The 24,308-nt window shown below is 39.5% G+C and overlaps 1 protein-coding gene across 1 annotated transcript in view; it reads right to left on the bottom strand.

Moving 5' to 3' along the window:
- The window catches only part of LOC112049654 (uncharacterized), a 73,752-nt gene that overhangs the window by 36,187 nt on the left and 13,257 nt on the right, over positions 1 to 24,308 (bottom strand). Inside the window, exons 2-15 of the mRNA XM_052882823.1 lie at positions 17,413 to 17,689; positions 7,469 to 7,539; positions 6,480 to 6,565; positions 5,438 to 5,499; positions 4,860 to 4,998; positions 4,495 to 4,645; positions 3,740 to 3,881; positions 3,267 to 3,339; positions 2,995 to 3,124; positions 1,603 to 1,742; positions 512 to 723; positions 447 to 451; positions 162 to 328; positions 23 to 108 (exon numbers count right to left, since the gene is read on the bottom strand). Of these exons, the coding sequence (XP_052738783.1) occupies positions 23 to 108; positions 162 to 328; positions 447 to 451; positions 512 to 723; positions 1,603 to 1,742; positions 2,995 to 3,124; positions 3,267 to 3,339; positions 3,740 to 3,881; positions 4,495 to 4,645; positions 4,860 to 4,998; positions 5,438 to 5,499; positions 6,480 to 6,565; positions 7,469 to 7,539; positions 17,413 to 17,468 (1,520 nt within the window). The 5' untranslated portion in view covers positions 17,469 to 17,689. The remainder of the gene's footprint in view (positions 1 to 22; positions 109 to 161; positions 329 to 446; positions 452 to 511; positions 724 to 1,602; positions 1,743 to 2,994; positions 3,125 to 3,266; positions 3,340 to 3,739; positions 3,882 to 4,494; positions 4,646 to 4,859; positions 4,999 to 5,437; positions 5,500 to 6,479; positions 6,566 to 7,468; positions 7,540 to 17,412; positions 17,690 to 24,308) is intronic.

Raw genomic sequence — 24,308 nt, 5'->3', positions numbered from 1 at the left:
GTCGGTGTCGCGGATGCCGCGCCGCTTGCAGCAGCGCTCCAGCAGCGACGCGAGCATGCTGTAGTCGGGTGTGTCGGCGTACTCCAGCTGCTGCACGTGCTCCAGGAACTGGCGCAGCTCGGCCGGCAGGTGTGTAAGTGGACGCGCTAGGCGGTACTCACGTCCTTCTCCCAGTCGTAGGGGTCGGTGTCGCGGATGCCGCGCCGCTTGCAGCAGCGCTCCAGCAGCGACGCGAGCATGATGTAGTCGGGCGTGTCGGCGTACTCCAGCTGCTGCACGTGCTCCAGGAACTGGCGCAGCTCGGACGGCAGGTGTGTAAGTGGACGCGCTAGGCGGTACTCACGTCCTTCTCTCAGTCGTAGGGGTCGGTGTCGCGGATGCCGCGCCGCTTGCAGCAGCGCTCCAGCAGCGACGCGAGCATGATGTAGTCGGGCGTGTCGGCGTACTCCAGCTGCTGCACGTGCTCCAGGAACTGGCGCAGCTCGGACGGCAGGTGTGTAAGTGGACGCGCTAGGCGGTACTCACGTCCTTCTCCCAGTCGTAGGGGTCGGTGTCGCGGATGCCGCGCCGCTTGCAGCAGCGCTCCAGCAGCGACGCGAGCATGCTGTAGTCGGGTGTGTCGGCGTACTCCAGCTGCTGCACGTGCTCCAGGAACTGGCGCAGCTCGGACGGCAGGTGCTTCAGCAGCAGCCGGTGGTCGTACTTCTCCTTCATCAGTCCCACCTGGAGCAGACCACCAGATCAATGTTTAATATTAGGTTTGAGACATTTCGTTAAGTAAGACTTGTTTAAGCACGCTTGACTTGGGGAGCATGTTAATGAATGCAATATGAAGTGTAATCAGACAGTGCGTGTTCCCATCTACAGGTATAGTGAAACAGTGTTTAGTATTTTAAATTACCAGTAGATGGCGTTTTTAGAGAACTTTGAAACAACCCTGTTTACTTTTGAAAGAAGTTTTACTGTAGTTGTGGTCTAACAGCACAATTGTTTTTTTACAATTTATATAGGCGAGTTTTATTGCTTAAAGTAGAATGCATTTTATTCAATATACTTCGGTAAAGGTGCACAAGTGAAGTGGAGGTTGAACAAGAGTGTTTTAAGTGATTAATTCGATTTTCTCGGTGGACTCTATCAGAGGTTTTGGTAAGGTTCCCTTCGCCTTACTAAAAGCCTAACATGACTTTGACGGCCAACGACGGACATATTTAACTCAATGAGTATTCTAGCTCGGACTAAACATAGTGATTAGTTTTGAGAATAACATATTGTGGGGTATCCTCAACCATGTCGTTTCGCATATAGGTATATTTTCCAACACGGCTCTCACGACGTCCGTCCTGTTTGCTTGGTATTTGATTGAATAGTAGGTGTCGCTATATTTATCAAGGGTCATAATCATCACAACACAGTTATACTGTTCAGTGTGCCTAGTGGGAGTTTTCAATATTTCCATACTGTTACTATCACAGTATGTACAGATGTGCAGTAGTGCCACTAGATGGCGCTGTTTCAATTCCTTAGCGTTTTAAAATTCGCGTTTACGTTAACGCGACAGTATCAAACTGCCACTAGGCGCTCAGTAGTCACAGTAGGTCTGACCTGCTCCTTGTCCTTGATCTTCCGCCACGGCAGCTGTCCGTTGACGAACTCCACCAGCATGTAGAACAGCGACCACAGGTCGTCGTGGCGCCCCATCTCCTTGTTCTTGTGCGCGTTGATGGACGCGTACCGCACGGTGCCTGCAGGACACAACACAGTATTGTTAACACTGTTGCACTCATTGGGAAGATAACAAGAATTTTTGGGTATGTCTTTCAGACTGTCCCATAGGACAGACATATCATAAGAAACTGCATTATCAGATCTTGAAAAGATATTGTACAAACATTGGATTTAAATTTTATGCAGCTAAAGTTCATAGTTTAATAACGGCAAAAAATCACATTGTTGCAATATTTTGTTGTTTGTGTTACATGGGTTAGGGTTAGGCATAGGCAGTTGATAGTTGTCGTGATCATCATCATCATATCAGCCGATGGACATCCACTGCAGGACATAGGCTTTTTGTAGGGACTTCCAAACATCACGATACTGAGCCACCTGCATCCAGCGAATCCCTGCGACTCGCTTGATGTCGTCAGTCCACCTGGTGGGGGGTCGGCCAACACTGCGCTTACTAGTGCGGGGTCGCCATTCCAGCACTTTAGGACCCCAACATCCATCGGCTCTTCGAACTATGTGCCCCGCTCATTGCCACTTCAGCTTCGCAACTCGTTGAGTTATGTCGGTGACTTTGGTTCTTCTGCAGATCTCTCATTTCTGATTCGATCACGCAGAGGTACTCCTAACATATTTCGTTCCATCGCCCGCTGTGTGACTCTCGAGCGTTCTTATGACGCCCATAGTTAGCGACCAAGTCTCGGAACCATAGGTCATCACTGGCAACACGCCACACGTTGACGTGATATCCCAGTGGATATTCCTCTGCCTCCAATTCCGAAGAGTGTTGGTTCGAGTCCGGTCCGAGGCCACCTCCAACTTTTCGGTTATGTGCATTTTAAAAAATTAAATATCACGTGTCTCAAGCGATGAAGGAAAAACACCGTGAAGAAATCTGCATATTTGAGAATTTTCCTACCTCTCTGCATGTCTGTCTGCCAACGCGCATTGGGTTAGCTTGGTGGACTATTGGCCTAACCTCTCTCATTCTGAGAGGAGATTCGAGTTCAGCAGTGAGCCGAATATGGGTTGATAATGATGATGATGATGAAATATCACGACGTGTCTCAAGCGATGAAGGAAAACCATCGTGAGGAAACCTGCATACTTAAGAATTTTCCTACTTCTCTGCGTGTCTGCTTGCCAATGTGCATTGGGCCAGCTTGGCCTAACTCCTCTAAGAGGAGACTGGAACTCAACAGTGAACCGAAAAGCACCGGGTGGATAATGATGATAGGCGGTTGGACGGGTTAGGGTACAGGTTCAGCTCACCGCGGAAGCCGGCAGCGGCGCGCGGCGGGCGCACCTGCCCGTTGCTGGTGGTGTACTGGCGCGCCAGCCCGAAGTCCAGCATGTACACGCGCCGGCAGTTGGACGGGTGCCGCCCGATGCTGAAGTTGCTCTGAAACATCGACATCTGTTGTATGCTGACGTCACACGAGACACGGTAACCTTGTGTCGAAGTCAAACAATTCTGTGATGAAAAAATTTTGTGTGTCGAAGTCAAACAATTCTGTGATGAAAAAAATTTTTGTAACACTCACAGGTTTGATGTCTCTGTGTAGAAATCCGACCGAGTGTATCGAGTCTATCGCTTTCAGTATTTGTAGACCCAACCTGCAACAACGGAAATTGCGAAACAAATACAAAATGAGCTTTGAAATCGATGTTAAAAATCGACTATTTTTACACTTTTCATCAAGTTTCAAGGCTAATAGGGATGATGACTAGGTTTGAATATATTGATTTTTGTGATACAATTGGGTAAATAAAGTCAATGCTAACTAATTTATACGACGTCATTAATTCGTATAATTTTGTATGGGGCGTTTTTCAAGGATCCGTGGCAGCGCCGCAAATCTAACCCTTCAAATCCCTGTAGCTCCGAAAGTAATGATCGCAGATACCCTGTTCCTTTTACAAAATTTCTTTACTATTAGCATACTACTAATTTGTATACAATTTAAAAAACTGTCGTCATCCCTATTACTCCTCGGTACCTGAGCGTGCACAATACCTGAGCGTGGTGGACAGCGAGAAGGCGCCCCGCGGCTGCGCGCGCCGCAGCTCGGCCAGGTTCCGTCCCTGCAGCTGCATCACCACGTAGTTGAAGCGCGCGTTCCGGCCGCAGCCGATGAACCGACACACGTGCTCTTTGCCTGTCCACGGAACTCACTGATAACTTATAGAAAGGAGAAACCCCGTCTCCATAGAAACTCAGGCCCAAATTATACAAATGACACAGAGCTGATTGCTTTATCTGTGTCTAACTGATAGGTGACAGTTTCAATAAGGAATTGACATCTTCTTTGGACAAGATACATAGATATCTTTTGAATTGAATTACTTTTCCTTTAACATTCTCTAGGACATATATAGGGGCTGACGCAGTGATTATAGGCAGTGTAACGTAACGTAATATGCAATTGTTATGCAGTCCTTATCTAACCGGCGCGCAAGTTAGACACATAGATATTTGTATTAATAAAGACTATAGTGAACATCCAGGCCTCTACCTACATTTCTCTACCCTACAAGGTCAAATATAATACGTCGAACAGTACAGTAGAACACCTCATACCAATATCCAACATTGGTGACTCCGACGTGATATGAACACGCAACCTTGTGATCCACCAACACATATATAGCAAATACTCTTCCCAAATATTAAATTCAACTGTCATCATCAGTTAATCCCCAAGATAACATTTGATATTAAATACAGAATTTAATACCAAATGTTACCTTGAACTTCTCTCTAAGATCTACCTTGCAACTTCTTGAGAACAGCCACCTCCATCTTGAGCACCTGCTTGGGCTGGCGCGCGGACTCCACCTTCAGAGCCACCTGCTCCTGGGTGACCAGGTCCAGGCCCTCGTAGATTTCGCCGAACCCGCCGCCGCCTATCTTTTTTACCACCTGAAAAAAAAAATATTCTACTCGTTTCTATCTGCAATACAAGCTTAGTTGTAGAGCTCTTTGAGCTTGCCCTTGCTTGAAATTCTGCCATCAAAGTCAATAAGCCTTTACCTTGAAGGGCGAAGAGCTTGTTGAGCGAATTTCAGCTCTACGTATAATCCTTATTAGGTCTAGTGTCTAGTGATTAGGGTGGGCTCCTAGTGCAAAAGCTTACCTTCCATCTCTCCTTGACCACATGTCCGGGCTGCAGCAGGTCCTCGGTCGCCATGGTGATGGGCTGCGCGCGCCGCGAGGTATCACACCGGGACGCCTCGCGGGACCTGTTTCCCCCGAAGTTGGGGAGAGTCCGGGATCTACAACATGGTGTTTTATCAAAGGTCAACCTTTGAGATTTATAGTGGAAAAATGACAGATAGCGAAGAAACTATAACTCGAATGTGGACAACAGTAGAAAACTTAACAACTGTATACTACAATAATATAATACGTATCATATGAAAAAAACTAAAAATTAGAAGAAAGGGTGAAAACCAAACTCCGGCATTGATGCAACTGTTCAAAAGTAGGAGAGGATTTTAGGCACAAGGCATTGTGATGGTCATGACGATTCTTCTCTTTTAGAGATGGAATAGGGCTGTTCGGAACTAGTCGTGGTTGTAGATGGATTTGAAATATAACACACATGGCACATGTTCTAAGCCATTTATTCATTTCATAATTCCTACATATTTTCAAGTATTTGTTTTGATATTTATGAGCTGATTGTTTGACCACATAAAACTGTTTACTTACCTTAATAAAGGATTTGGCTGGACTCTTCGGGCGCTGGCGGCTTCGGCCTGCCGCACTTCCCTCTGGAAATACAAAGAAAAACATAGGGTCAGTTGGACCATACAACCAGCTTCATTGTGCCAATAAATATTATCCAGTATACCATAGTGGAATCAAATGTCAGAAGGTGATTGTAATTCAAATACCAAGATATTATCTACACATACACTAACAGGGTCAACTTATTCTGGGAAGTCCTGGGAAGTTTGTATTTGTATGTAGTGGTAAGATAACAGGCCAAAGGTGTGTATTAACTGAAGTTTCGTTTAGTTATACGTTGTTTTAGTTTTACACACCAACGTGTTATCTACTGTCTACTGTTACTTACCACTCCATCCAAACAAAAACAATTCCACTATCAAAAGTTGATACATTAAAATACTGCTTCCATTGTGCCCAAAAACATTCTTGATTAAAAATAATAACATAAATCGGATCAATACGAGTAGATGAGGCTATTTTAGAGAGGACAGACAATAAGAATACACATCTCTACACGCTAGCGAAGATGGCCACCGATAAAAGCCGGTAGACTGAAACAGTCCGAGGTTGAGGTCATACCAGGCACACAATATTACAAAATAAGGGAATGGCTGCAGAAAGAGATTCTTTCACTGAAACTTACGGTTGTCACATGCTGTATTATCTGCAGAACGGACTGCTCCATTGACTTCATAGTGACGAAAACACCACATTAATTTGTTAACAATTAAATTGGAACTATTAACATGTTGATATCTATTCACTATGTCCCGCTTGCAAATGTAACTGGTCCAATAGATACTGCCACCAAATAAGGCGGGCGGTAATAGAGGTAATAACATCTTTAAACATACGGTATACAAGTTAAATTGTATTTCTTTCAAGACGTTACTTAACGAAGGTTTCTGGTTCCCGCAAAAATTACCATGGTTCAAATACCGGAAAAAGTGGCGATGACGATAATGATGATGATGATGATGATGATGGTGATGATGATGTTGATGTTGATGGTGGTGTTTACCTGGGGTTCATTTCGCGGGCGGGGCGCGGGCGCCGGCGCCGAGCAGGAGCCCTGGGACGCGGTGTCGGCGGAAGACGACGACGAATCTGGAAAAACAAACGTCATCTTTCATGTTTCCGGTTCTTCAAAACGATACTCCATCTTTATACATCCGCCGCGACTGCCTCCGCTTTCCTTAATTTTGTCGCAAAATCTGTCCTTAACGGACTACCACAATGACAAACATCTCATCATATTATGTGAAGCGGTTTTCGATATTTTGTGATGTGACTCTTCTGAATAAAGTTAACTATCAGGTAAAATTACTCGTACTTTGCAGAAATTTGTGTATTTTAATTCAGTTAACAAATCAGACATAAATACAAATCAATGACTTGTTATTGATTAGATATGACATTTCTTGAGTGAACGATAATTTCGAGATTTCGTAGATGGCATCTCATCTAATCAAATGACAATCAATGCCGGTGATTCTCAGGGACCACTTCTCCCTGACACAATCAATCACTCTATTTAAAACATTTCTCTGTAATAACTTAGCAAAAAGCTTGTTTTTTTCTCAACTCTTTACAAGTTAGGGTTTATTTACACCTTGTCAGCAGAATCTGCTACCGACTGCAGTTGGCAGCTGCCGTTGGCAACGTGCTGCTCATGTAAATGAACCATTAGTCCTTGATTACAATGCCGCCTAATGTTAATTGATGATGCCATCTAAGATGAAAAGCGGGCTAATTTGTTAGGAGGAGGATGAAAATCCACACCCCTTTCGGCTTCCACGCGACATCATATCGGAACGCTAAATCGCTTGACGGTACGTCTTTGTCGGTGGGGTGGTAATTAGCTTAAGCCGAAGCCTCTCACCAGCCAAAACACAAATACAAATCGATATGAGTGCTAGGAGTGGACACCCAATATCCCAAATAAAAGGAACTCTGCCTCTGCCTTCAATCCAGTCATTGCACACTAGGATCATGGTGACGAGACCTTACCTGATGGATTGGAGGGCGGCGGCGCGGGACTCTTGAACGACGGCTCCCTCTCGCAGCCCGGCTCCTGCTCCCTGGAACAATGAAAACCCCTTGAAATATACGGCAGTGAACAAACAGTACCCAATATAATTTTTTTTTTACAATTTGTTTTACCAAAAAATTTAATGAACGTTAGAAGTCTAGCAGCTAAATATTATCAATCAATTTCCCGATTTTGCTGGGAAACATCAAAATTTTGTAGTTAATTGTTGTTGGTATATACTGGTAGGATCCGGGACTTGGTCGTTCGCTACGAGCCTTAATTCAGTAAGTTCTGAATCACTAAGCGGGCGATGGAGCAAGCTGTGCTCGTAATATCTGTACAGTTCGGATCATATAGGATAGTGCGGGTGACAATTCGTTTCACTCTTGAAAATTTGCCGCGATTCACGACAATAGTACGTATTATGAACGTCATACAGGCGACTGTCATCGAACCCATATTATCTGAAAAATACTTTAGTGATCGAATTAGAAATGAGGAGATAAAGCAAAGCTCGACGAATTGGAAATCTGAAGTGATAATGGGCGGGACTAATATTTATTGATGATCAATTAATCGACCTAGAAGTCAATATGTTTTTTAAATAGTGTCACTTATTTCGCGCCGGGCTCAGATAATTTGACCCAAAATCCACGCGCCGTGCAGCCGAAGGCAAGAAACCATCTACTTTAAGCTGAATAGTCTTTTCAAAAACTTCCAGAGCCACCATAACAAGTCAATGTGTGAGGATCATCCTTTGCATGGTTTCATTCGGTCGCCAGAGTTCTTTGAAAAGAATTTTTAATAATGTTAGCACGCCTAGTATGCCACGTCATTTATATGTGCTTTATTTATTCGGTCCTTTACGATTTAACTTCTTTTAAGGGGATGAAAAAATCTTATGGGATGTGATACGATTTCCCTTTTTCTACCCTAGACAGAGCTACGTGAAGTCTGTACCAAAAAAAACGGAATAAATAGGAACACTATGTCGCCCGCCTCTCTGTCCATCTATCTGTTATGACCATTGAAACGACGGGAACGCGTGAAAGTGTATACTTGTTTATGATTAGCTACCTCCAAAAGCAATCATGTTATAAACTCCATTGTTGCCTAACATCCTTTGTATGGTAGGAGTGTGAGCTGAATAACTTTCAGCTTTTATGTAATGCCAAAGGTCTGATTATCACAGGCTTTAGCACTATTACATTGTAATAAAGCTATTTTTAATGGTAGGCGTCCACTGATCCGCATCGTACGTATCAGACGCATCGCATCAAACGGATTTTTAATTTTACGGTACAAAAAATCAGTTCGATGCAATCCCTACGATGGGGACCTGTGGACGCCTGCAGTTATAGGAAACGTCGACCAGCAATTGCGTAGCTACCAGGAAGCTAGGCGGTGGAATACCCCGGGGCTCTCAAGCTCAGGGGACCCTCGAATCCTTACCAGAAAATTTCGATCGAACTAAACTTAGAAAGTTTTGAAATCTTTAATATTTTTACTTGATAAAACCAAACCATTCTAGATAGTTCCCATGGGGTCCCATTATTTCATGTGCACCAGGGCCTTTGGTTACCTAGTTACGCATCTGTCGATATGCCTACATACATAAATATTACAAGCCTTGAGCTAATTATTGCTTATCTGAGTAAACAAACGGATTCAATATCTTTTTATTTATAAGAACAATGACCATTTAGCTATAATGTTATACATATACATTTTAGTAAAATAATTATTTTATAGCTAACTAACCAGAACCCACAATAAAATCAACGTGTTATTTTGTTATCACCATAACACGGTCTTATTTATAGAAAGCAACGAAATTGTAATGACTACTATTTCTTTTAATTATTTTTTTAAAATGATTAATAATAATTAATTATTTTTTTAAATCGAAATAATTAGCTCTGAAAAAAGTCTGAAAAAAGCCATCGGTCGGTCATTATTCTGTTATAATCATCTCTGAAAGTAATGCTTTGAATGAAATATCCACAGCGAGAAGTATCTAGCATTTTAATCGAAATATAATCGCGAATATTTGAAACGTACAGCCTTCGATCGATTGTAAAAGAGCACAAAAAAGCGTTATATTGTTGTCGGTGTCGCAGTTTGTAACAAAGGGAGATTGGGACCGGCGTCGGAATGTTTGTTTTCTCTGAAAGGTCAGCTCGCTTTAATTATAGAAGGGCTTTAGATGTCATTGGATCGGAGTGATATTGGATCTTAGCTTAGCTCAGTGCCTTGCTCTGCACTAGCAGGCAGCCTGCCTAGTTCCCGTTCCCGTAGAATACGCGGGGATATAGCCTACTAGCGGTGAAATTTAGTTTTTCTCAAATCCCCCGGAAACCATGGATTTTTCCATAATGAAGCAGCCTATGTGGTAATCCAGAGTAAAATCTATTTCCATTCCAAATTTCAGCCATTTCAGGTTCAGTAATTGCAGCGTTAAAGAGTAACAAACATCCATACAAACTTTCGCGTTTATAATATTAGTAGGAAGAGATTACCTCCAACCTCACAAACTGTTCTTTTTTATAATATTCCAGTTAGCCCACTTGAACGTCTCACCCCCTCCTTCACGCCCCCACCGTGGCAGGGCATGTGATAGTCTAACTATACACTGTTTTAATGCGGATTGGTGGGCTTAGGTTCTGTAACTATTAGATGTTAATATGTGGATATAACCTCTGCCTCCGTGGGGTAGTGATGACTTACGGATGCGAGACCTGGTCCCTAACAGTAGCCGTCATAAAAAGGCTCAGTCCCTTAGCGGGCGGTGGTGCAAGCTATCCTTGGGGTTTCTCTGCGTGATCGAATCAGAAATGAGTAGAAATCAGAAATGAGCAGAAGAAAAAAAGTCACTGATACAGCTCAGCGACTCGCGAGGCTGAAGTGGCAATGTGCAGGCCACATAGTTCGAAGAGCCGATGGACTTTCAGGTCCCGAGGTGCTGGAATGGCGACCCCACACCGGAAAGCGCAGTGCTGGTCGATTCACTAGGTGGACCGAGGACATAAAGCGGGTTGAAGGGAGCCGCAGAATGCTCGCGGCTCGAGACCGTTTTTTTTGGAAGTCCAGAGGCCTATGTCTCCTACTAAGTGAAAACCATTTTCCATGTGAGTGACAAAATTTAATTAACAAATGATCGTGGTACCTACTCACTTTCTAAATTAGTTGTGTCTACCCTCGAGACTGTTGCTATGGCGTTTTAAAATAACTTCTTACCTGCCTATCCTTAGGGACAAAATCAATATCGCTGACATCTTTCTATAATATGATAATTTTATTAGCGAATAAAATTATCATAGGTATTATAGAAAGGGTGGGTATTGATCTAACTTGAATTATATTGTTGCGTGATTGAATGTTGAGCACGAGACTCCTCTTAGAATGAGAGGGGTTAGGCTAATAGTGCACCACACTGGCCGACTAGGCAGATTTTGTACAGGGAGACTCTCAGGTATCCTCACGATGTTTTTCCTTCACCGTTCGAGACTCATGATATTAAGTTTCCTAAAATGCGCATACCAAAATTTGGAGGTGCATGCCCCGGACCGGACCCGGAACTACGCAATCCGAATCGAAGGTCATATCCACTGAGCTACCACGGCTTTTATAGAACTAGCTAGATAGCTATAACGCCTGATGGTCAGCGAAGGTGCGGTCTGCGATGGAATGCGCTTCATTCAGAAGATGCCTATTCACTCTTTACTTACTTAAAATTACCCACATTGTAGGTGGTGGAGACGCTGCTAGAGTATATGTTTAAGAATACCAGAAATTTCCCAGAGATAAGAATACAGCAATCAGGAGATAAGTCTTCTTGATGTACTGGCTAGATTTTAGATTTTGCCGGCTTCAGTGGCGCAGTGGTATTTGCGGTGGATATACAAGATGAAGGTCCTGGGTTCGAACCCCGGCTTGGAAGATTGAGGTTTTATTAATTGATCCAGGTCTGGCGGTAGGAGGCTTCGGCCAGTAACTAGCCAAAGACGTACCGCCAAGTGGTTTAGCGTGCCGTTACGATGTCGTTGAGAAACCGAAAGGGGTGTGGATTTAGGTACATCCTATTCCTATCAAGTTAGCCCGCCTCTATCTTATATTGCATCATCACTTACTATCAGGTGAGATTATAGTCAAGGGCTAACTTGTAAAGAATTAAAAAAATATATTTTGACAAACAGCGGATCACGATGGCAGAGGTTCGTGTTGCGGTTATGTGGACGCCTTCCATTATCCGGCTGGAATTTCTCTTGTGCCAAAAAACTCGGTAGTTCAGATTTTGTTTACAAATTCGTAAATATTAAGTAGGTGATTGTTTTGCGCAAAACCCTAATTTAATTTCAAAAATAAACAACATATTTTAACACGATCTATCTGCCAACGAAAGTTCCATAGCACGCTCTCCGAAGTATTGGGGTGTTACACCAGAAACTGCGAAAGAAAAATACAATATTTCAAGGCCAACCAAAGATTCGAATCAATTACTGCACCGCACCAATGAGGTAGTCAACTGGCCCATAGAAAACCCTAAAATTGTAGCCAAAAGACATTGGAAGAGGCGTGCATAAGGTTTTTAACTTGGGTAGGCTCTATACGTAAAAATTGTACAAGATGGAAAATGTCTCCTCCAATACAGCTATATGTAATGAATCCTCAGGGTATGCATTGTGTTTATGCATCTATGAAGTGTACGCCATTGTAAGGTACTATGTTCATAGTTTTCAATAGTAAGGCGGTTGCAAGTACTGTGGGCGGGCTATTGTCGCCGCCGAGCGGAGTGTATAATTTGCTTGACCAACAATTGCATGCTAGGTTGAACCTTCAGTTGCTCTACTAAACGATTGAGAACATCTCAGCTGTGCTATTTTAAAACATTGCAATAACACAAAACAGTTTAAAAATACTGGATTTTAAGCAGCACACTTTTTTTTATTCTTTACAAGTTAGCCCTTGACTACAATCTCATCTGATGGTAAGTGATGATGCAATCTAAGATGGAAGCGGGCTAATTTGTTAGGAGGAGAATGAAAATCCACACCCCTTTCGGTTTCTACACATCGTACCGTAACGCTAAATCGATTGGCGGTACGTCTTAGTCCGTAGGGTGGTAGCTAGCCACATCATAGATGCAAACATGCATTGCCTACCATGAAGAGTGAAGACTCGTTACAAACCTGCATTGCAGAAGAATTTCTTTTTAGTAGTATTTGTATGTATAATGCAAAACTCAAATTAAAAACCTTTGAACGCCTATGATAATAAGCTAGTTTTTTTTTAATAGAAACATGTAAAATAGTTTTCAAGGAAACTTCAAGATATCTCTGTAACTGTACAGTTCTTATACAGGTATTTCTCTATCAACCCAGTCATCTTAGTCAAAATTAGATAAGAATCTCATCAATACCAAGTTTTAGAATGCCAAAATACAAGTTCATACAATTATTATTCAGCTTGGTATCTCAAATTACAAGGTGAACTAACCAAGATAACTGGAACATATTATGCTTTTAACAAGAATGTCAAAATTAATTCTGAACAATTATAAAACTAACTAACACTTATTCCTTCTATGTTATGAGTTATAAATTGCAGATATTCCATGACTTTACTGTTGAGATAAACAGTGTAAGCTTTCATCCTGTTTTTAATAGCAATACATTATGTGAATATAACTTGATAAGCTCACAACATAATGACAGCCATTCATAAGAGACAATTGCTATTTTAACCCTGTGTTATTTTCAAAGTCATAGAAACAGGTCATCATCATGTTATCCTATTTGATTAAAATTTTTTAACCATTATCAGTTAAATCACTTGTGCAATTCTGTATTTTGGTACATACATTAGGGTTATATGATGGTTGAAATTTACACTATACTACAGCCCTACTCAATGTGTACTGTTTACCATCAAACAAATTAGAAATGGAGGTAGAACAATTCTCATTTTCATTTTATAACTTATATATTTTAAATTATGTAAGTATTTTTCATTTATAAAATGTTATTCAAAATATATTAACCAAGTTAATTGTAATTATTATTATTAAGTGTGAAATGACTAGCGATTATTTAAATTTCTCATTTTAAATTTGTTTGTTAGTAAACAGTACATATACGATGATTATGGTTGTGGTCCCTAATGTGATCTTGACAGATACTAGACCATGAATTCCAAATTGATTAATTTCAACCCCAGAGGTTGATTTTAATTTCTTGGAAATCTGCAGAGAAATGTATATCATAGCATTCTTTGGATTAAGCGTGCGGGTATTGGGTCCATTATGTGTCACAGAGAAAAATCCAGGGCAATGCTTGGGACTTGTGACCCCAAGGAGTTTCTTTGAATGAAGTCTTAATTCACACCTTGCAGCACACAGGTTCATTTTGGAAATGCCAGATAAATAGATGTCTATAACATCTTGTATTTATCTACTTAAGACATGCTAATTACTAATGCCTACTTATAGGCAGGTAGCATGTTGTACTTATGACACATGTTCTAAGTAATAGCATTCTTTACTAGCCTACAATTACAAGTATTGTACCAAATTATACATAAAAGTCACTCTGAGCTGAGACAACTGAGCTTGTTTTGAAAAAGAGGTCCCTAACCCATACAAGAGATAAATTTAAGAGACAAATATCTTAGCATTCGATGGATTCACCATGCGGGTGCTAGGTCCATAATTTTTTTTTTTTATTCTATACAAGTTGGCCCTTGACTACAGTCTCACCTGATGATAAGTGATGATGCAATCTAAGATGGAAGCAGGCTAACTTGTTCGGAGGAGGATGAAATCCACACCCTTTTCGGTTTCTACATGACGTCATACTGGAACGCTATGTGGTACTTATTTGTCGGTAAATCGCTTGGCGATACATATTTGTCGGTAGGGTGGCCGAAGCATCCCACCAGCCAGACCTGGACCAATTAAGAAAACCTCAATCGGTCCAGCCGGGGATCGACCCAGGACCTCCGTCTTGTAAGTCCACTGGGCTACGGAGGCTGTCAAACTCACAATTAACATCAATGTCACATTTAACTAACACTCCCCTTCTCGGCTCATGTTGTTCTCCCTCCCTAACCAAATTTGGTAAGATCCTACTAGAGTAGCTTTGCCCATTCTAATATAACTTGCTGCAGTTCTAGTGAGGCCAAGGTTTTTAAGCCTGTATAAATTTGTGCCAATGAAGACTTTTCATACAATAATTTAGACCACAGTTTGGTTTGAGATACAGACCCCTAAAAATAACACATAGGAGTGAAGAATGTCTGTTACTTTTCCTCAATCTTTCAATGACCAATTGGATAAGCCCCATGATGTGGGGCTGGGGATGAACTACTAACTATTTACCGGCAGAAGGTTGTTTAGTGGAAGTACTTTTAAGGACAAGCACAGTCGTCTGGCACATAGAAGTCTATGTATAATGTATAAACTTCTTACTACAAAACTTCATGACGGGCAATTCTGTTGTTAAAGTCTAATTGTGTAATGTAATAGAGAAACCCACCTTCACTTTTATAATTCTACTTAAATAGGATGATCCTAATTAATTTTCCAGCTTTGAAAATAATTCCAGGGCTTTTCATACAACCTTGCCAAAGATTTTATATTAGAAATTGCTTTAAGAATTTTAATATCTTATCAAAGAAAATTCTTAAAATTCAATTAAGTTGAACTGCATTATCAACGTCATAATGAGACCCATTTATCCCATTGAGATATAGGATTTGTTTATTTAAAATCGTGAAAGAATAATATTAATTATAAAAAAAAAACATACATACAGCCGAACGTAGAACCTCCTCCTTTTAGGATGTTGGTTAAAAATATACTTACTATGAACACTATTAATTGCTTATCAAATTACATTCGTTTAGTAAGCATGTTGAATTTTTCTAATAGATTGTTTATATTCCGATAATAAAATAATAGGTGTCAAAAATAAAGGAAATTTTAAAATTATCGGAAAAGAGAGATAACGATAGCAACCCGACAGAATAGTCTGCACTATGACGCTATGCAGTAGTACCGGTGTTACGTCACTTTTTAAAGCGGTCGGGTTATACGGAAATGAGAGAGCTATATTTTGTGCTATCCCACCCACATATAATCGATTTTTAACAATTCACAGCTATTTTTTCAATTAAAATACACGAGAATATAGTCGTTTATTTACATAAGATTGTCTAAAAATTACGCTCGTTACTTAAATGCGTGGGTAAAATGCAATACTCACCCAGAAAATCGAGATAGCTCGGTCGGAATAAATTTAGATACTCTGAAAAATCACTGAAAATACACTTTACAAGCGAACTGTTGTATCTTTTTTTATTGTTTTGTGTCTATAAACCGACTCACTACGCGAGTAACGTGTTTTAATGCATGGTGCGACATATTTTTCGCGTTTTTCTCGTAATTTTAGCACGGATCAGACATCGATCGCGATGCCATGACAGGTCGTTTTGACGTAATGAAGTGCGCTGCGGTCGCTCAGCTGACGGGACGGGTTTTTTTTCATTGTGGCGTGAAGTTAGCGCGGAGGGTAACGACCTGTATATTTGAAAAGTAGGTTTTCAGTTTTCACCAATTTTCTCCTAATAGTTTTTCTGATACTGCTAATACAGAGAAAGTTGCTTGTTTGATCTGTGTGATATATATATTTTTTCATTAATACGTAGATAGGTACCTAATGTCCATAAAATCCGATAGAAATAATATTATAGAGTCGGAGAGATAGGATCGAGGTCACGATTATCTTAATTGAAGTAAGAATGGTCATCAGGGTCATTTTAATTCTAAAAAATGTTTGTCTGCTGATTCTTAGGTACCTAGGTAGGTACCTACTCGTATATTTTTGTAGGTAGGCATCAGCCGTTACGAGATCTGTAAAATAATAAAGACGAAAGAACAACTACGGCTATAAATACCTACCAAGGTAAGTACTAACTAGGAAGCTAACTAAAGTTGACACAATACAAGTTTACGACTTTCGATCACTTATTATTGTACTTACCTGTACAAAAAAGTGATACAAAAAAAATGGAATGCATATTGCGTACCTAGTAATACTAATTAATAATGTCCTCCTGTTTCAGTCAATGGTCTTACAGCGAAAAGCTTCGACCAACATCTTAAGAAGCTTTCACTTAACTGTTGGATCAAGTCGGATACAGAACGCAGTAATTCTTGAGACGGTGCCAGAGTTCCTCACTCTGGAGCCCTGACCACCGGTTGCTTGGGCACTCAAATGTCCCGAACCGGGAGGGTTTATTTTTTATAAATTTTAATATTTTTATAGTAACATTGTTAAAAATTAAAAAAAAAAGATAAATAAATAAATAAGAGACAAATGTCCTCAGATTATTAATAATCTCTATTTTATGTTATTGACTTTCAAACAGAACTTCGGGCTCGGCGGCATACCTATTACAATAGTAATGATCAAAAATACCGATCAACATGAGAACTTCCTTCTTTTTTTGAATTCTGTTAATAAGTTAACCTGTAATCTTAGTTCTTACGCAGGAGATCTTTTAATGTAGCCTGTAGGTCAAAGTCCGTAGGATTTGATGCATGTGTTCTAACGCACATAAATTCGATTCCAAAGCACAGTGATATGTTAGATTCTACTGACACATCGACGGAAATTCTTGAAAACTCAATAGCCCAGCTCAAGAAGTCAGGTACACTACACTAGGGGCAGCACTATTTGACCCACGCGGCAGTACCATACAGTAACAACATGGGTGGAGACTGGAGACCTAATTGGTTAGCTACCATTAGGATTAGGTACAGATGAAAGAATTTTTAAAATGGGTGCTAAAGTTTCGGAGCCAAGAAACCAACGAAAAATGTAATCTTCTATAAAATTCGTTTATTTAGTAATATTTAACTTACCATGGTATCGAATGAGCCCAATCCAGCTGGACTCGCCTCGGTGCTACTAGCGACATCTCTCGCTTTTCTTCAGCCACTCTCTCTGTGATTCTCTACTGTTTCACAAACTAAGCCCCAACCCTTACTCTAGGATATCACATTTTCTTTTAACCCTACAGGTTAAATAGTTCTCGGCATAGTAATTAAAATTTTAATTTTTAAATAGTTAACTGCTACCTATGTAAGAATTTGTTTTGAATTAAACTAATCTTCGAGTTGAATTGGACGATTTTTGCACCTGTAACAAAGATAAATCACATTTTAATAAGAAGAAAGTCAGGCGTTGTCTGCGTGGAAACTAATGATATACTATAACTTATACACCTTCCGCTTGATATTAAATCATTCTATTCAAATCCAATGATGAAAACCATATGAAAATCGTACAGACTGCGAGAAGCGACCTAATATTGATTACCTTGTTCCGATAAGGGTAGATAACTTCAGATATAGTATACCTTCAATGCTATATGGGTAATTTTTTTAGGTGTTTAATTTATACATGGAAATTACGAGATTCAATTTTTTTTTGAATATATTTACGTTGCAAGAATCCGTTTTGTTGATTTGCTAATTATTTTTAGTAGGAGTTATTTGAAGACCAAACTAAAATTACCAATATAAACAACAGATTTTAAAAGTAATAAATGCGAGTATATCTAAAGAACTCTAACATAGAATTCATAGGTATAATAGCTGTGATAACCCGGTGGATATGACATCTGCCTCCGATTCCGGAGGGCGTGGGTTCGAATCCGGTCCGTGGCGTGTACCTCCAACTTTTCAGTTGTGTGCATTTTAAGAAATTAAACATCACGTGTCTCAAACGGTGAAGGAAAACATCGTGAGGAAACCTGCATACCAGAGAATTTTAATTTTTATTTGATTCTTAATTTTCAGCGTATGTGAAGTCTGCAAATCCGCATTGGGCTAAGCGTGGTGGACTATTAGCCTAACCCGTCTCATACTGAGAGGAGACTCGAGCTCAGCAGTGAGCCGAATATGGGTTGATGACATACAACAATAACTAGAATTCTTTCATAAATGTGAATAGGTAGTACTTCCGATTTTAACTCGTCGAGTTAATAAAGACTACATACACGTAAAAAATCGTCGAGTCTTTCAATGGAAACCTAAGTTAACGTGCTAATCATGACAATAATAGAGTATGAGCTCGCAGGGGCAGGGCACTGCACGTGGGCTGACAGCACGACCGCGATAAACACGCCCTGTACTGCGCCCTGCGCCGCCCTGCGCCCTATAGCCCGAGGCATAGGTACGTGTAAAACCTCATGAGTCTTTCATCAGCAACTATAGCCTTCAAGTTGACATACACAGTGTTTTACATGGAACAAATTTTCCAAAGAAGCTCTTTTAAAAATCCTCTTTTAATTGTTTTTTTTTATATAAAAAAGAAACCTAGTTTCCTTTTTATGGTCCGCTGATTAGAAAATCTTTGTTTTGAATACCTGCGTCTTTGTGGAGACTTGATCTGTGAGTGACACCTGGGCAGGTACCAGATGAGATGGGTCACTAAAAGAGTGTTGTATTCTGGATTACGCGATTACTCGAAGATTATAGATAATTTCCTTTATATAATATTAGACAAGCATATAGATGTGAATATGTTGACGTGCCAAGGTAAAATAATCTGGTTATAACAGGGGTCAGGGAAAGCATGAGTCACTGTCATACACCGCCATAGTCAGGTAGGTGACACGACAACGGTGTTGGTATACTATCAACGTAAGTAGGACGCGTATATTTGAATCCCCGGGACTCCTGTCTCAGCTGAATCGCCCACACATTTTTTTATTAGTTTTGTTACAACTAAACTGGCGACAGAATTGAGCAACTGATGGAATTCCTGTTGTTTATCCCAGTAATCATTGGCCTGCATGAATTAAATTAAGTAGGTAAATCCATACTAATCCCATATAGGTAATATCCCATTCCACTAATCTTTAAACGCATAAGTTTGTATAGATGGTTAAATGGATGTTTGTAACTCTATCACACCGAAATTACTGAAGCAATTTGGCTGAAATTTTGAATTTAGATAGATTATACCCTGCATTAACACAAACGCTACTTTTATTCTGGAAAAATCTATGATTACCATAGGACAAAGTCGCGGATGCCCTCAACTATTATAAATGAAAAGTCCGTCCGTAAAACCTTTTCATAAGCTATTTTTGTATAGGGACTTCGAGATAAATTCGACGTTGACCTTACTTTTCACGCTGGGAAAATCCATGAATCCCATGAGATTTGTGAAAAACAGAATTTCACACGAACGGAGTTGCGGGCGTAATAAATAATGATGATGATAGATATTAAATAGATACAGGCGATTTTTAAATTCACTATAGCACATAATTGGCGGCAAAAAATATTATTACAAAGAAAATCTCGTAACATTCTCAATGACATTATTGGGAGATCTTTTTAACCGACTTCAAAAAGGAGGAGGTTCTCAATTCGGTCGGTATGCTCAATTCGGTCGGTATGTACACCGATTACTCAAAGACGCCTGGACCGATTTCAAAAATTCTTTTTTAGTTTGAAACGGTATAGCCCCCATTTGGTCCCATTGCCATCATGTCAAGATCTGATGAAGGAATCCTGGAGAAATTGAGGGGAACTTTCGAAAATTATATGGGTGTCTAGTGTGTTTGTAAACTTTTCCATTTAGTACTTTTAAGCACTACAATTTCATGAAGGTTTAAAATCGATCTGATGATGGAGGCATAAAACAGACGAGGGAACTCCTCGGCGATTTACAGCAGTTACCTTGTGTTTGGGCTTGATTAATTCGTATTAATGAGAACTTTCCACATAGATAGGTTGTGACTGTCATTTAGGGGTTTGGTGATGAAGACCAAGGACAATTAAGGGAACTTCTTAACAGTTTACAGTAACTACCTTGTGTTTGGCCTTGATTAATTCGTATTGCTGAGAACTTTCTACCTAGATGAGTGGTGTCTGTTATTAGGGGTCTGATGATGAAGACCAAGGTCAATTAAGGGAACCCCTTAACGGTTTACGGTAGCTACCTTGTGCTTGGGCTTGATTAATTTGTATTGCTGAGAATTTTGTACCAAGATGGGTTGTGACTGTCATTAGGGGTCTGATGTATTCGTTTGAGATGAAATTTTACACTAAAAATGGAAAAATAATAAAAATTTTAATAAAAAAAATACAACCGACTTCAAAGCCTAAAAACGTACCCACTAAACTAAAAAGTGAAAAATAACATCATAATATGTTCTACCTGCTGATCAGTATGAAGGCGGTGCTTAGCCGGTGTTGTCTTAATTTAAGCCATTTCTGACAGGACCACATGAAACAACACTGTCTGCAAAATCTAAATTTATAAGATATTCTCACATGGCTTGAATTAATACATCACCGGCTTAGCGCCGCCTTCATACTGATCAGCAGGTAGAACATATTATGATGTTATTTTTCACTTTTTAGTTTAGTGGGTACGTTTTTAGGCTTTGAAGTCGGTTGTATTTTTTTTATTAAAATTTTTATTATAAGATTATGTACTTACTAGTAGATCTCTAGATCTACTAGAGTATTCTGTTTATGATTTAGATCATTTATAATAAGCATAATAAATATAAATGACTCCCGCTTTGATCTCAGTTTGTGATCAATTTAATTTAAAGACGCCGCTTTGTTGCCAAAAAAATAAATAAACAACGCTTTTGAGGACGTTCATTACCCTTTCAGTAATAATAGAATAGTTTGAACGCTATCGGTGCCTTGATCACATTTGATTGTGAGCGATGTGTTCTGCCTCGCTGGTCTAGTGATGCTTATGTAGCTTCGGATCACGAGGTTCTGGTTTCGAATCCTTTGAAGCTTTCAAAAGACATTTACAGTATAAACTCAGAGTCTGGAGTTGATAAGAAGCTTTCAAAAGACATTTTCAGTATAAATTCAGTATAAGTTGGAAATGCAAGCCCCGCGCCGGATTCGAACCTACGCCCTCCGAGTCGCAGGCAGAGATCAAATCCAGAGGACTATCACGTCTCTCTAATGAGGTACTTCATTCTACCTTCTCAATTTTGTGAATGCTGAAAGTTTGTCCCTATACTTCTACGAGTATACCTATCTAGTTATTTTTAACCGACTTCTTAAAAAGGAGGAGGAGGTTTCTCAATTCGACCGTATATTTTTTTTTATCTGGAAGTTGGTTCAACTTTAGAAATACTCCTAAGTAGTAGTAGATGTCGTGTAGAAACCGAAAGGGTGTGGATTTTCATCCTCCTCCTAACAAGTTAGCCCGCTTTCATCTTACTCGTAGATTGCATCATCACTTTTCATCAGTTGTAGTCAAGGACTATCTCGTAAAGAATAAAAAAAATAGCTTGTTCTAGATTTTTAGACGATAATGAAACATTTTATGTGATAAGTAGATTAAATTTCAGTATAGTAAGTAGTAGGTATCTATAGTTTATATGGCAGAGCTTGTCCAGGGAAGTGCTACCGCCATGCTTATTTCTTCCGCCAAGCAGCATTTTTTACTCTGGCATTGCTGTGAAGGTTATGCTTAGGTACATGTGTTCTCACTGGCGTATGAGGCTTAACACTTTTTTTTTTTAAATCGAAATCGATTTTTTTAAACACCTCTTCTTAATCCAAAGTAAGCATGCGAGCACCGCGACGCATTTCTTCTTGCCGACTTTACTTATATTATCTTTTTCTGTTGTTCCTCTTTTTCTCTTTCTTCTCTCCTCAACTTAACATCTATTAGCATTTGCCCATACCTCTATCAATCTTGCTTACTAGACAGCATACGTATGATCAGGCTTACAGGATCTAAGTCAGGTAAGTACTTACGTAGGTATGAGACATCGTCTACGTCTATATTTGTTTCAATTGATAGAGGAAATGCCTGGTTGTGTAACAGTTTCGCAATTCGAAGAGTCGTTTTGTCGGCATTCTCGATTATTTATATTTGCGCAAATTGCCAAGAGATTCGAATTTTTAAAATAATTTACAGTCTAATGTAGGCCGGACTAAACACTGCATTATAAACTTTAAAAACTAAAAAAATACGCATTAAATTAATAACCTCATAGATTTATCAAATTCTAATTCGATTATTTCAAACATACAGGCTTGCTATAATATCAAATGATTAACACTATCAATCAGTAGTTAATCGACATAATTTATAGTTACAAGAAGAAGCGGTAAGAAGCTTTAAGCTTTTTTTTCTCGAATACATTTTACTGACCAAGTTTGTTTATTCAAAACTGTCACGAAACAGATACCGAGGTCGTCAAAACTAAGAGATAGGAATTAGGATGTAGAGACTAGTTAGCCATTTACATAAAATTTATGTTATTGCGGAATCGCTGGACTGTTGACAATTAATTTTGCAATATTTCTTAATGTATTCTTTTGTTTTCCTTATTACAATCTTACACTAAAGCTAAACTGGCTTTGTCTGAAGTGTGTCGTTATACGAAGTAAAAAGAAAATTTTAACCATTTCAGTATTTTAAAAAGTTGAAGTTCTAACTTATTTTTTATGCTATTACCAACCGATATTTGTACAAGAACAAGTACTCTACATAAACAAATAGATTCATTTTCAAGATTAGTAACCATTGCAGATTGTGGCACAGAAAATGTCTAGATATTCCTGTCAAAAAACACCCATCATTGTGATTGAGACTTCTTTAAAGTAATATCCATAACAGTTATTATCGGACTGCGATTGAAATCTCATGGACTGTGGACACTTTTTGTTCAAGTTAACCCTTGACTCTCTGTAGTGAAGTGAAGTAAGGTAAGCCTTTACTGTAGTGTCGTCATATGTACTGACCTACGAATCTGGATGTTCTGCGAATAAGTCTGTTTAAGAGGATTTTCAGTCCGAAATGTATGACAAAAACTGTGATAACTCGGCTAATATATATGATACCAATATAAAATATAGCCTATAGCACTCCCCGATAATGTAGCATTCTACTGGTGAAAGAATTTTTAAAATCGGACCAGTAGTTCCGAAGATTACCCCATTTAAAAAATGTGACAAACTTACAAACTTTACCTCTTTATAATATTAGTATAGATTAGTATAGATTACCCTTGAATGTTGTACTTTGAGAATCATCGCTTTTAGAGCAAAGCTAGGTAGGTATATGATGCTTGTACTCTGAAATCGTAAAGTTTTTACGCTGGCCGTCCGTCACTACTATTTTTAGATGACATTACATTGTTCATCTTCATGGATTAGCGAAAAATACGGGGTAACGATCGCAGCCCGACGAATGCGAAACGAAAAGGAATATCGTTAACTTAACCAAAACGAACTGTGACATTGATGACTGGACCTCCTTCCGTATTCTTATGCTGTATTATTATTATGTATTATTATAGTATAGATTATATGTAACATCAGGATATCGGTCTAAAGATATATCTGTTCCTACACGAATGGACCGATCGTGATGTGTTTTTTTTTGTATGACAGCCTTCGTGATCGAGGAGGATCTTAGCAATAACACAATGAACATCCGAGTCAATCCGCACATGTTGCTTTACTTCTAGTATGATGGACAATTTCTGACTTTCTGTGTGCATTAATATCAGGGGGTTTTCAAAAATTTTAATTATATCTTGCATCAGGTACCTATCCGTGGCGTAGCGTGCAAAATAAGTAAGGTCCAATAAACGAGCGGCAAATCCCGAATTTACTCTACCCTAACTCTTTCACCACAAGGTATTGTTTTTTTTACTATTGTAATTTTTGCAGATTTTTGTGTTTTTTCCGGGAAGCACCACCATAATATTGTAGACTTTTTACAAATTTTTGCTTTACACGTAAGAGAT

Source organism: Bicyclus anynana, chromosome 8 (genome assembly GCF_947172395.1).
Source record: "Bicyclus anynana chromosome 8, ilBicAnyn1.1, whole genome shotgun sequence".
NCBI lineage: Eukaryota > Metazoa > Arthropoda > Insecta > Lepidoptera > Nymphalidae > Bicyclus > Bicyclus anynana.
Note: the sequence above shows the minus strand (reverse complement) of the source record. Positions and strands in the feature narration are given on the sequence as shown.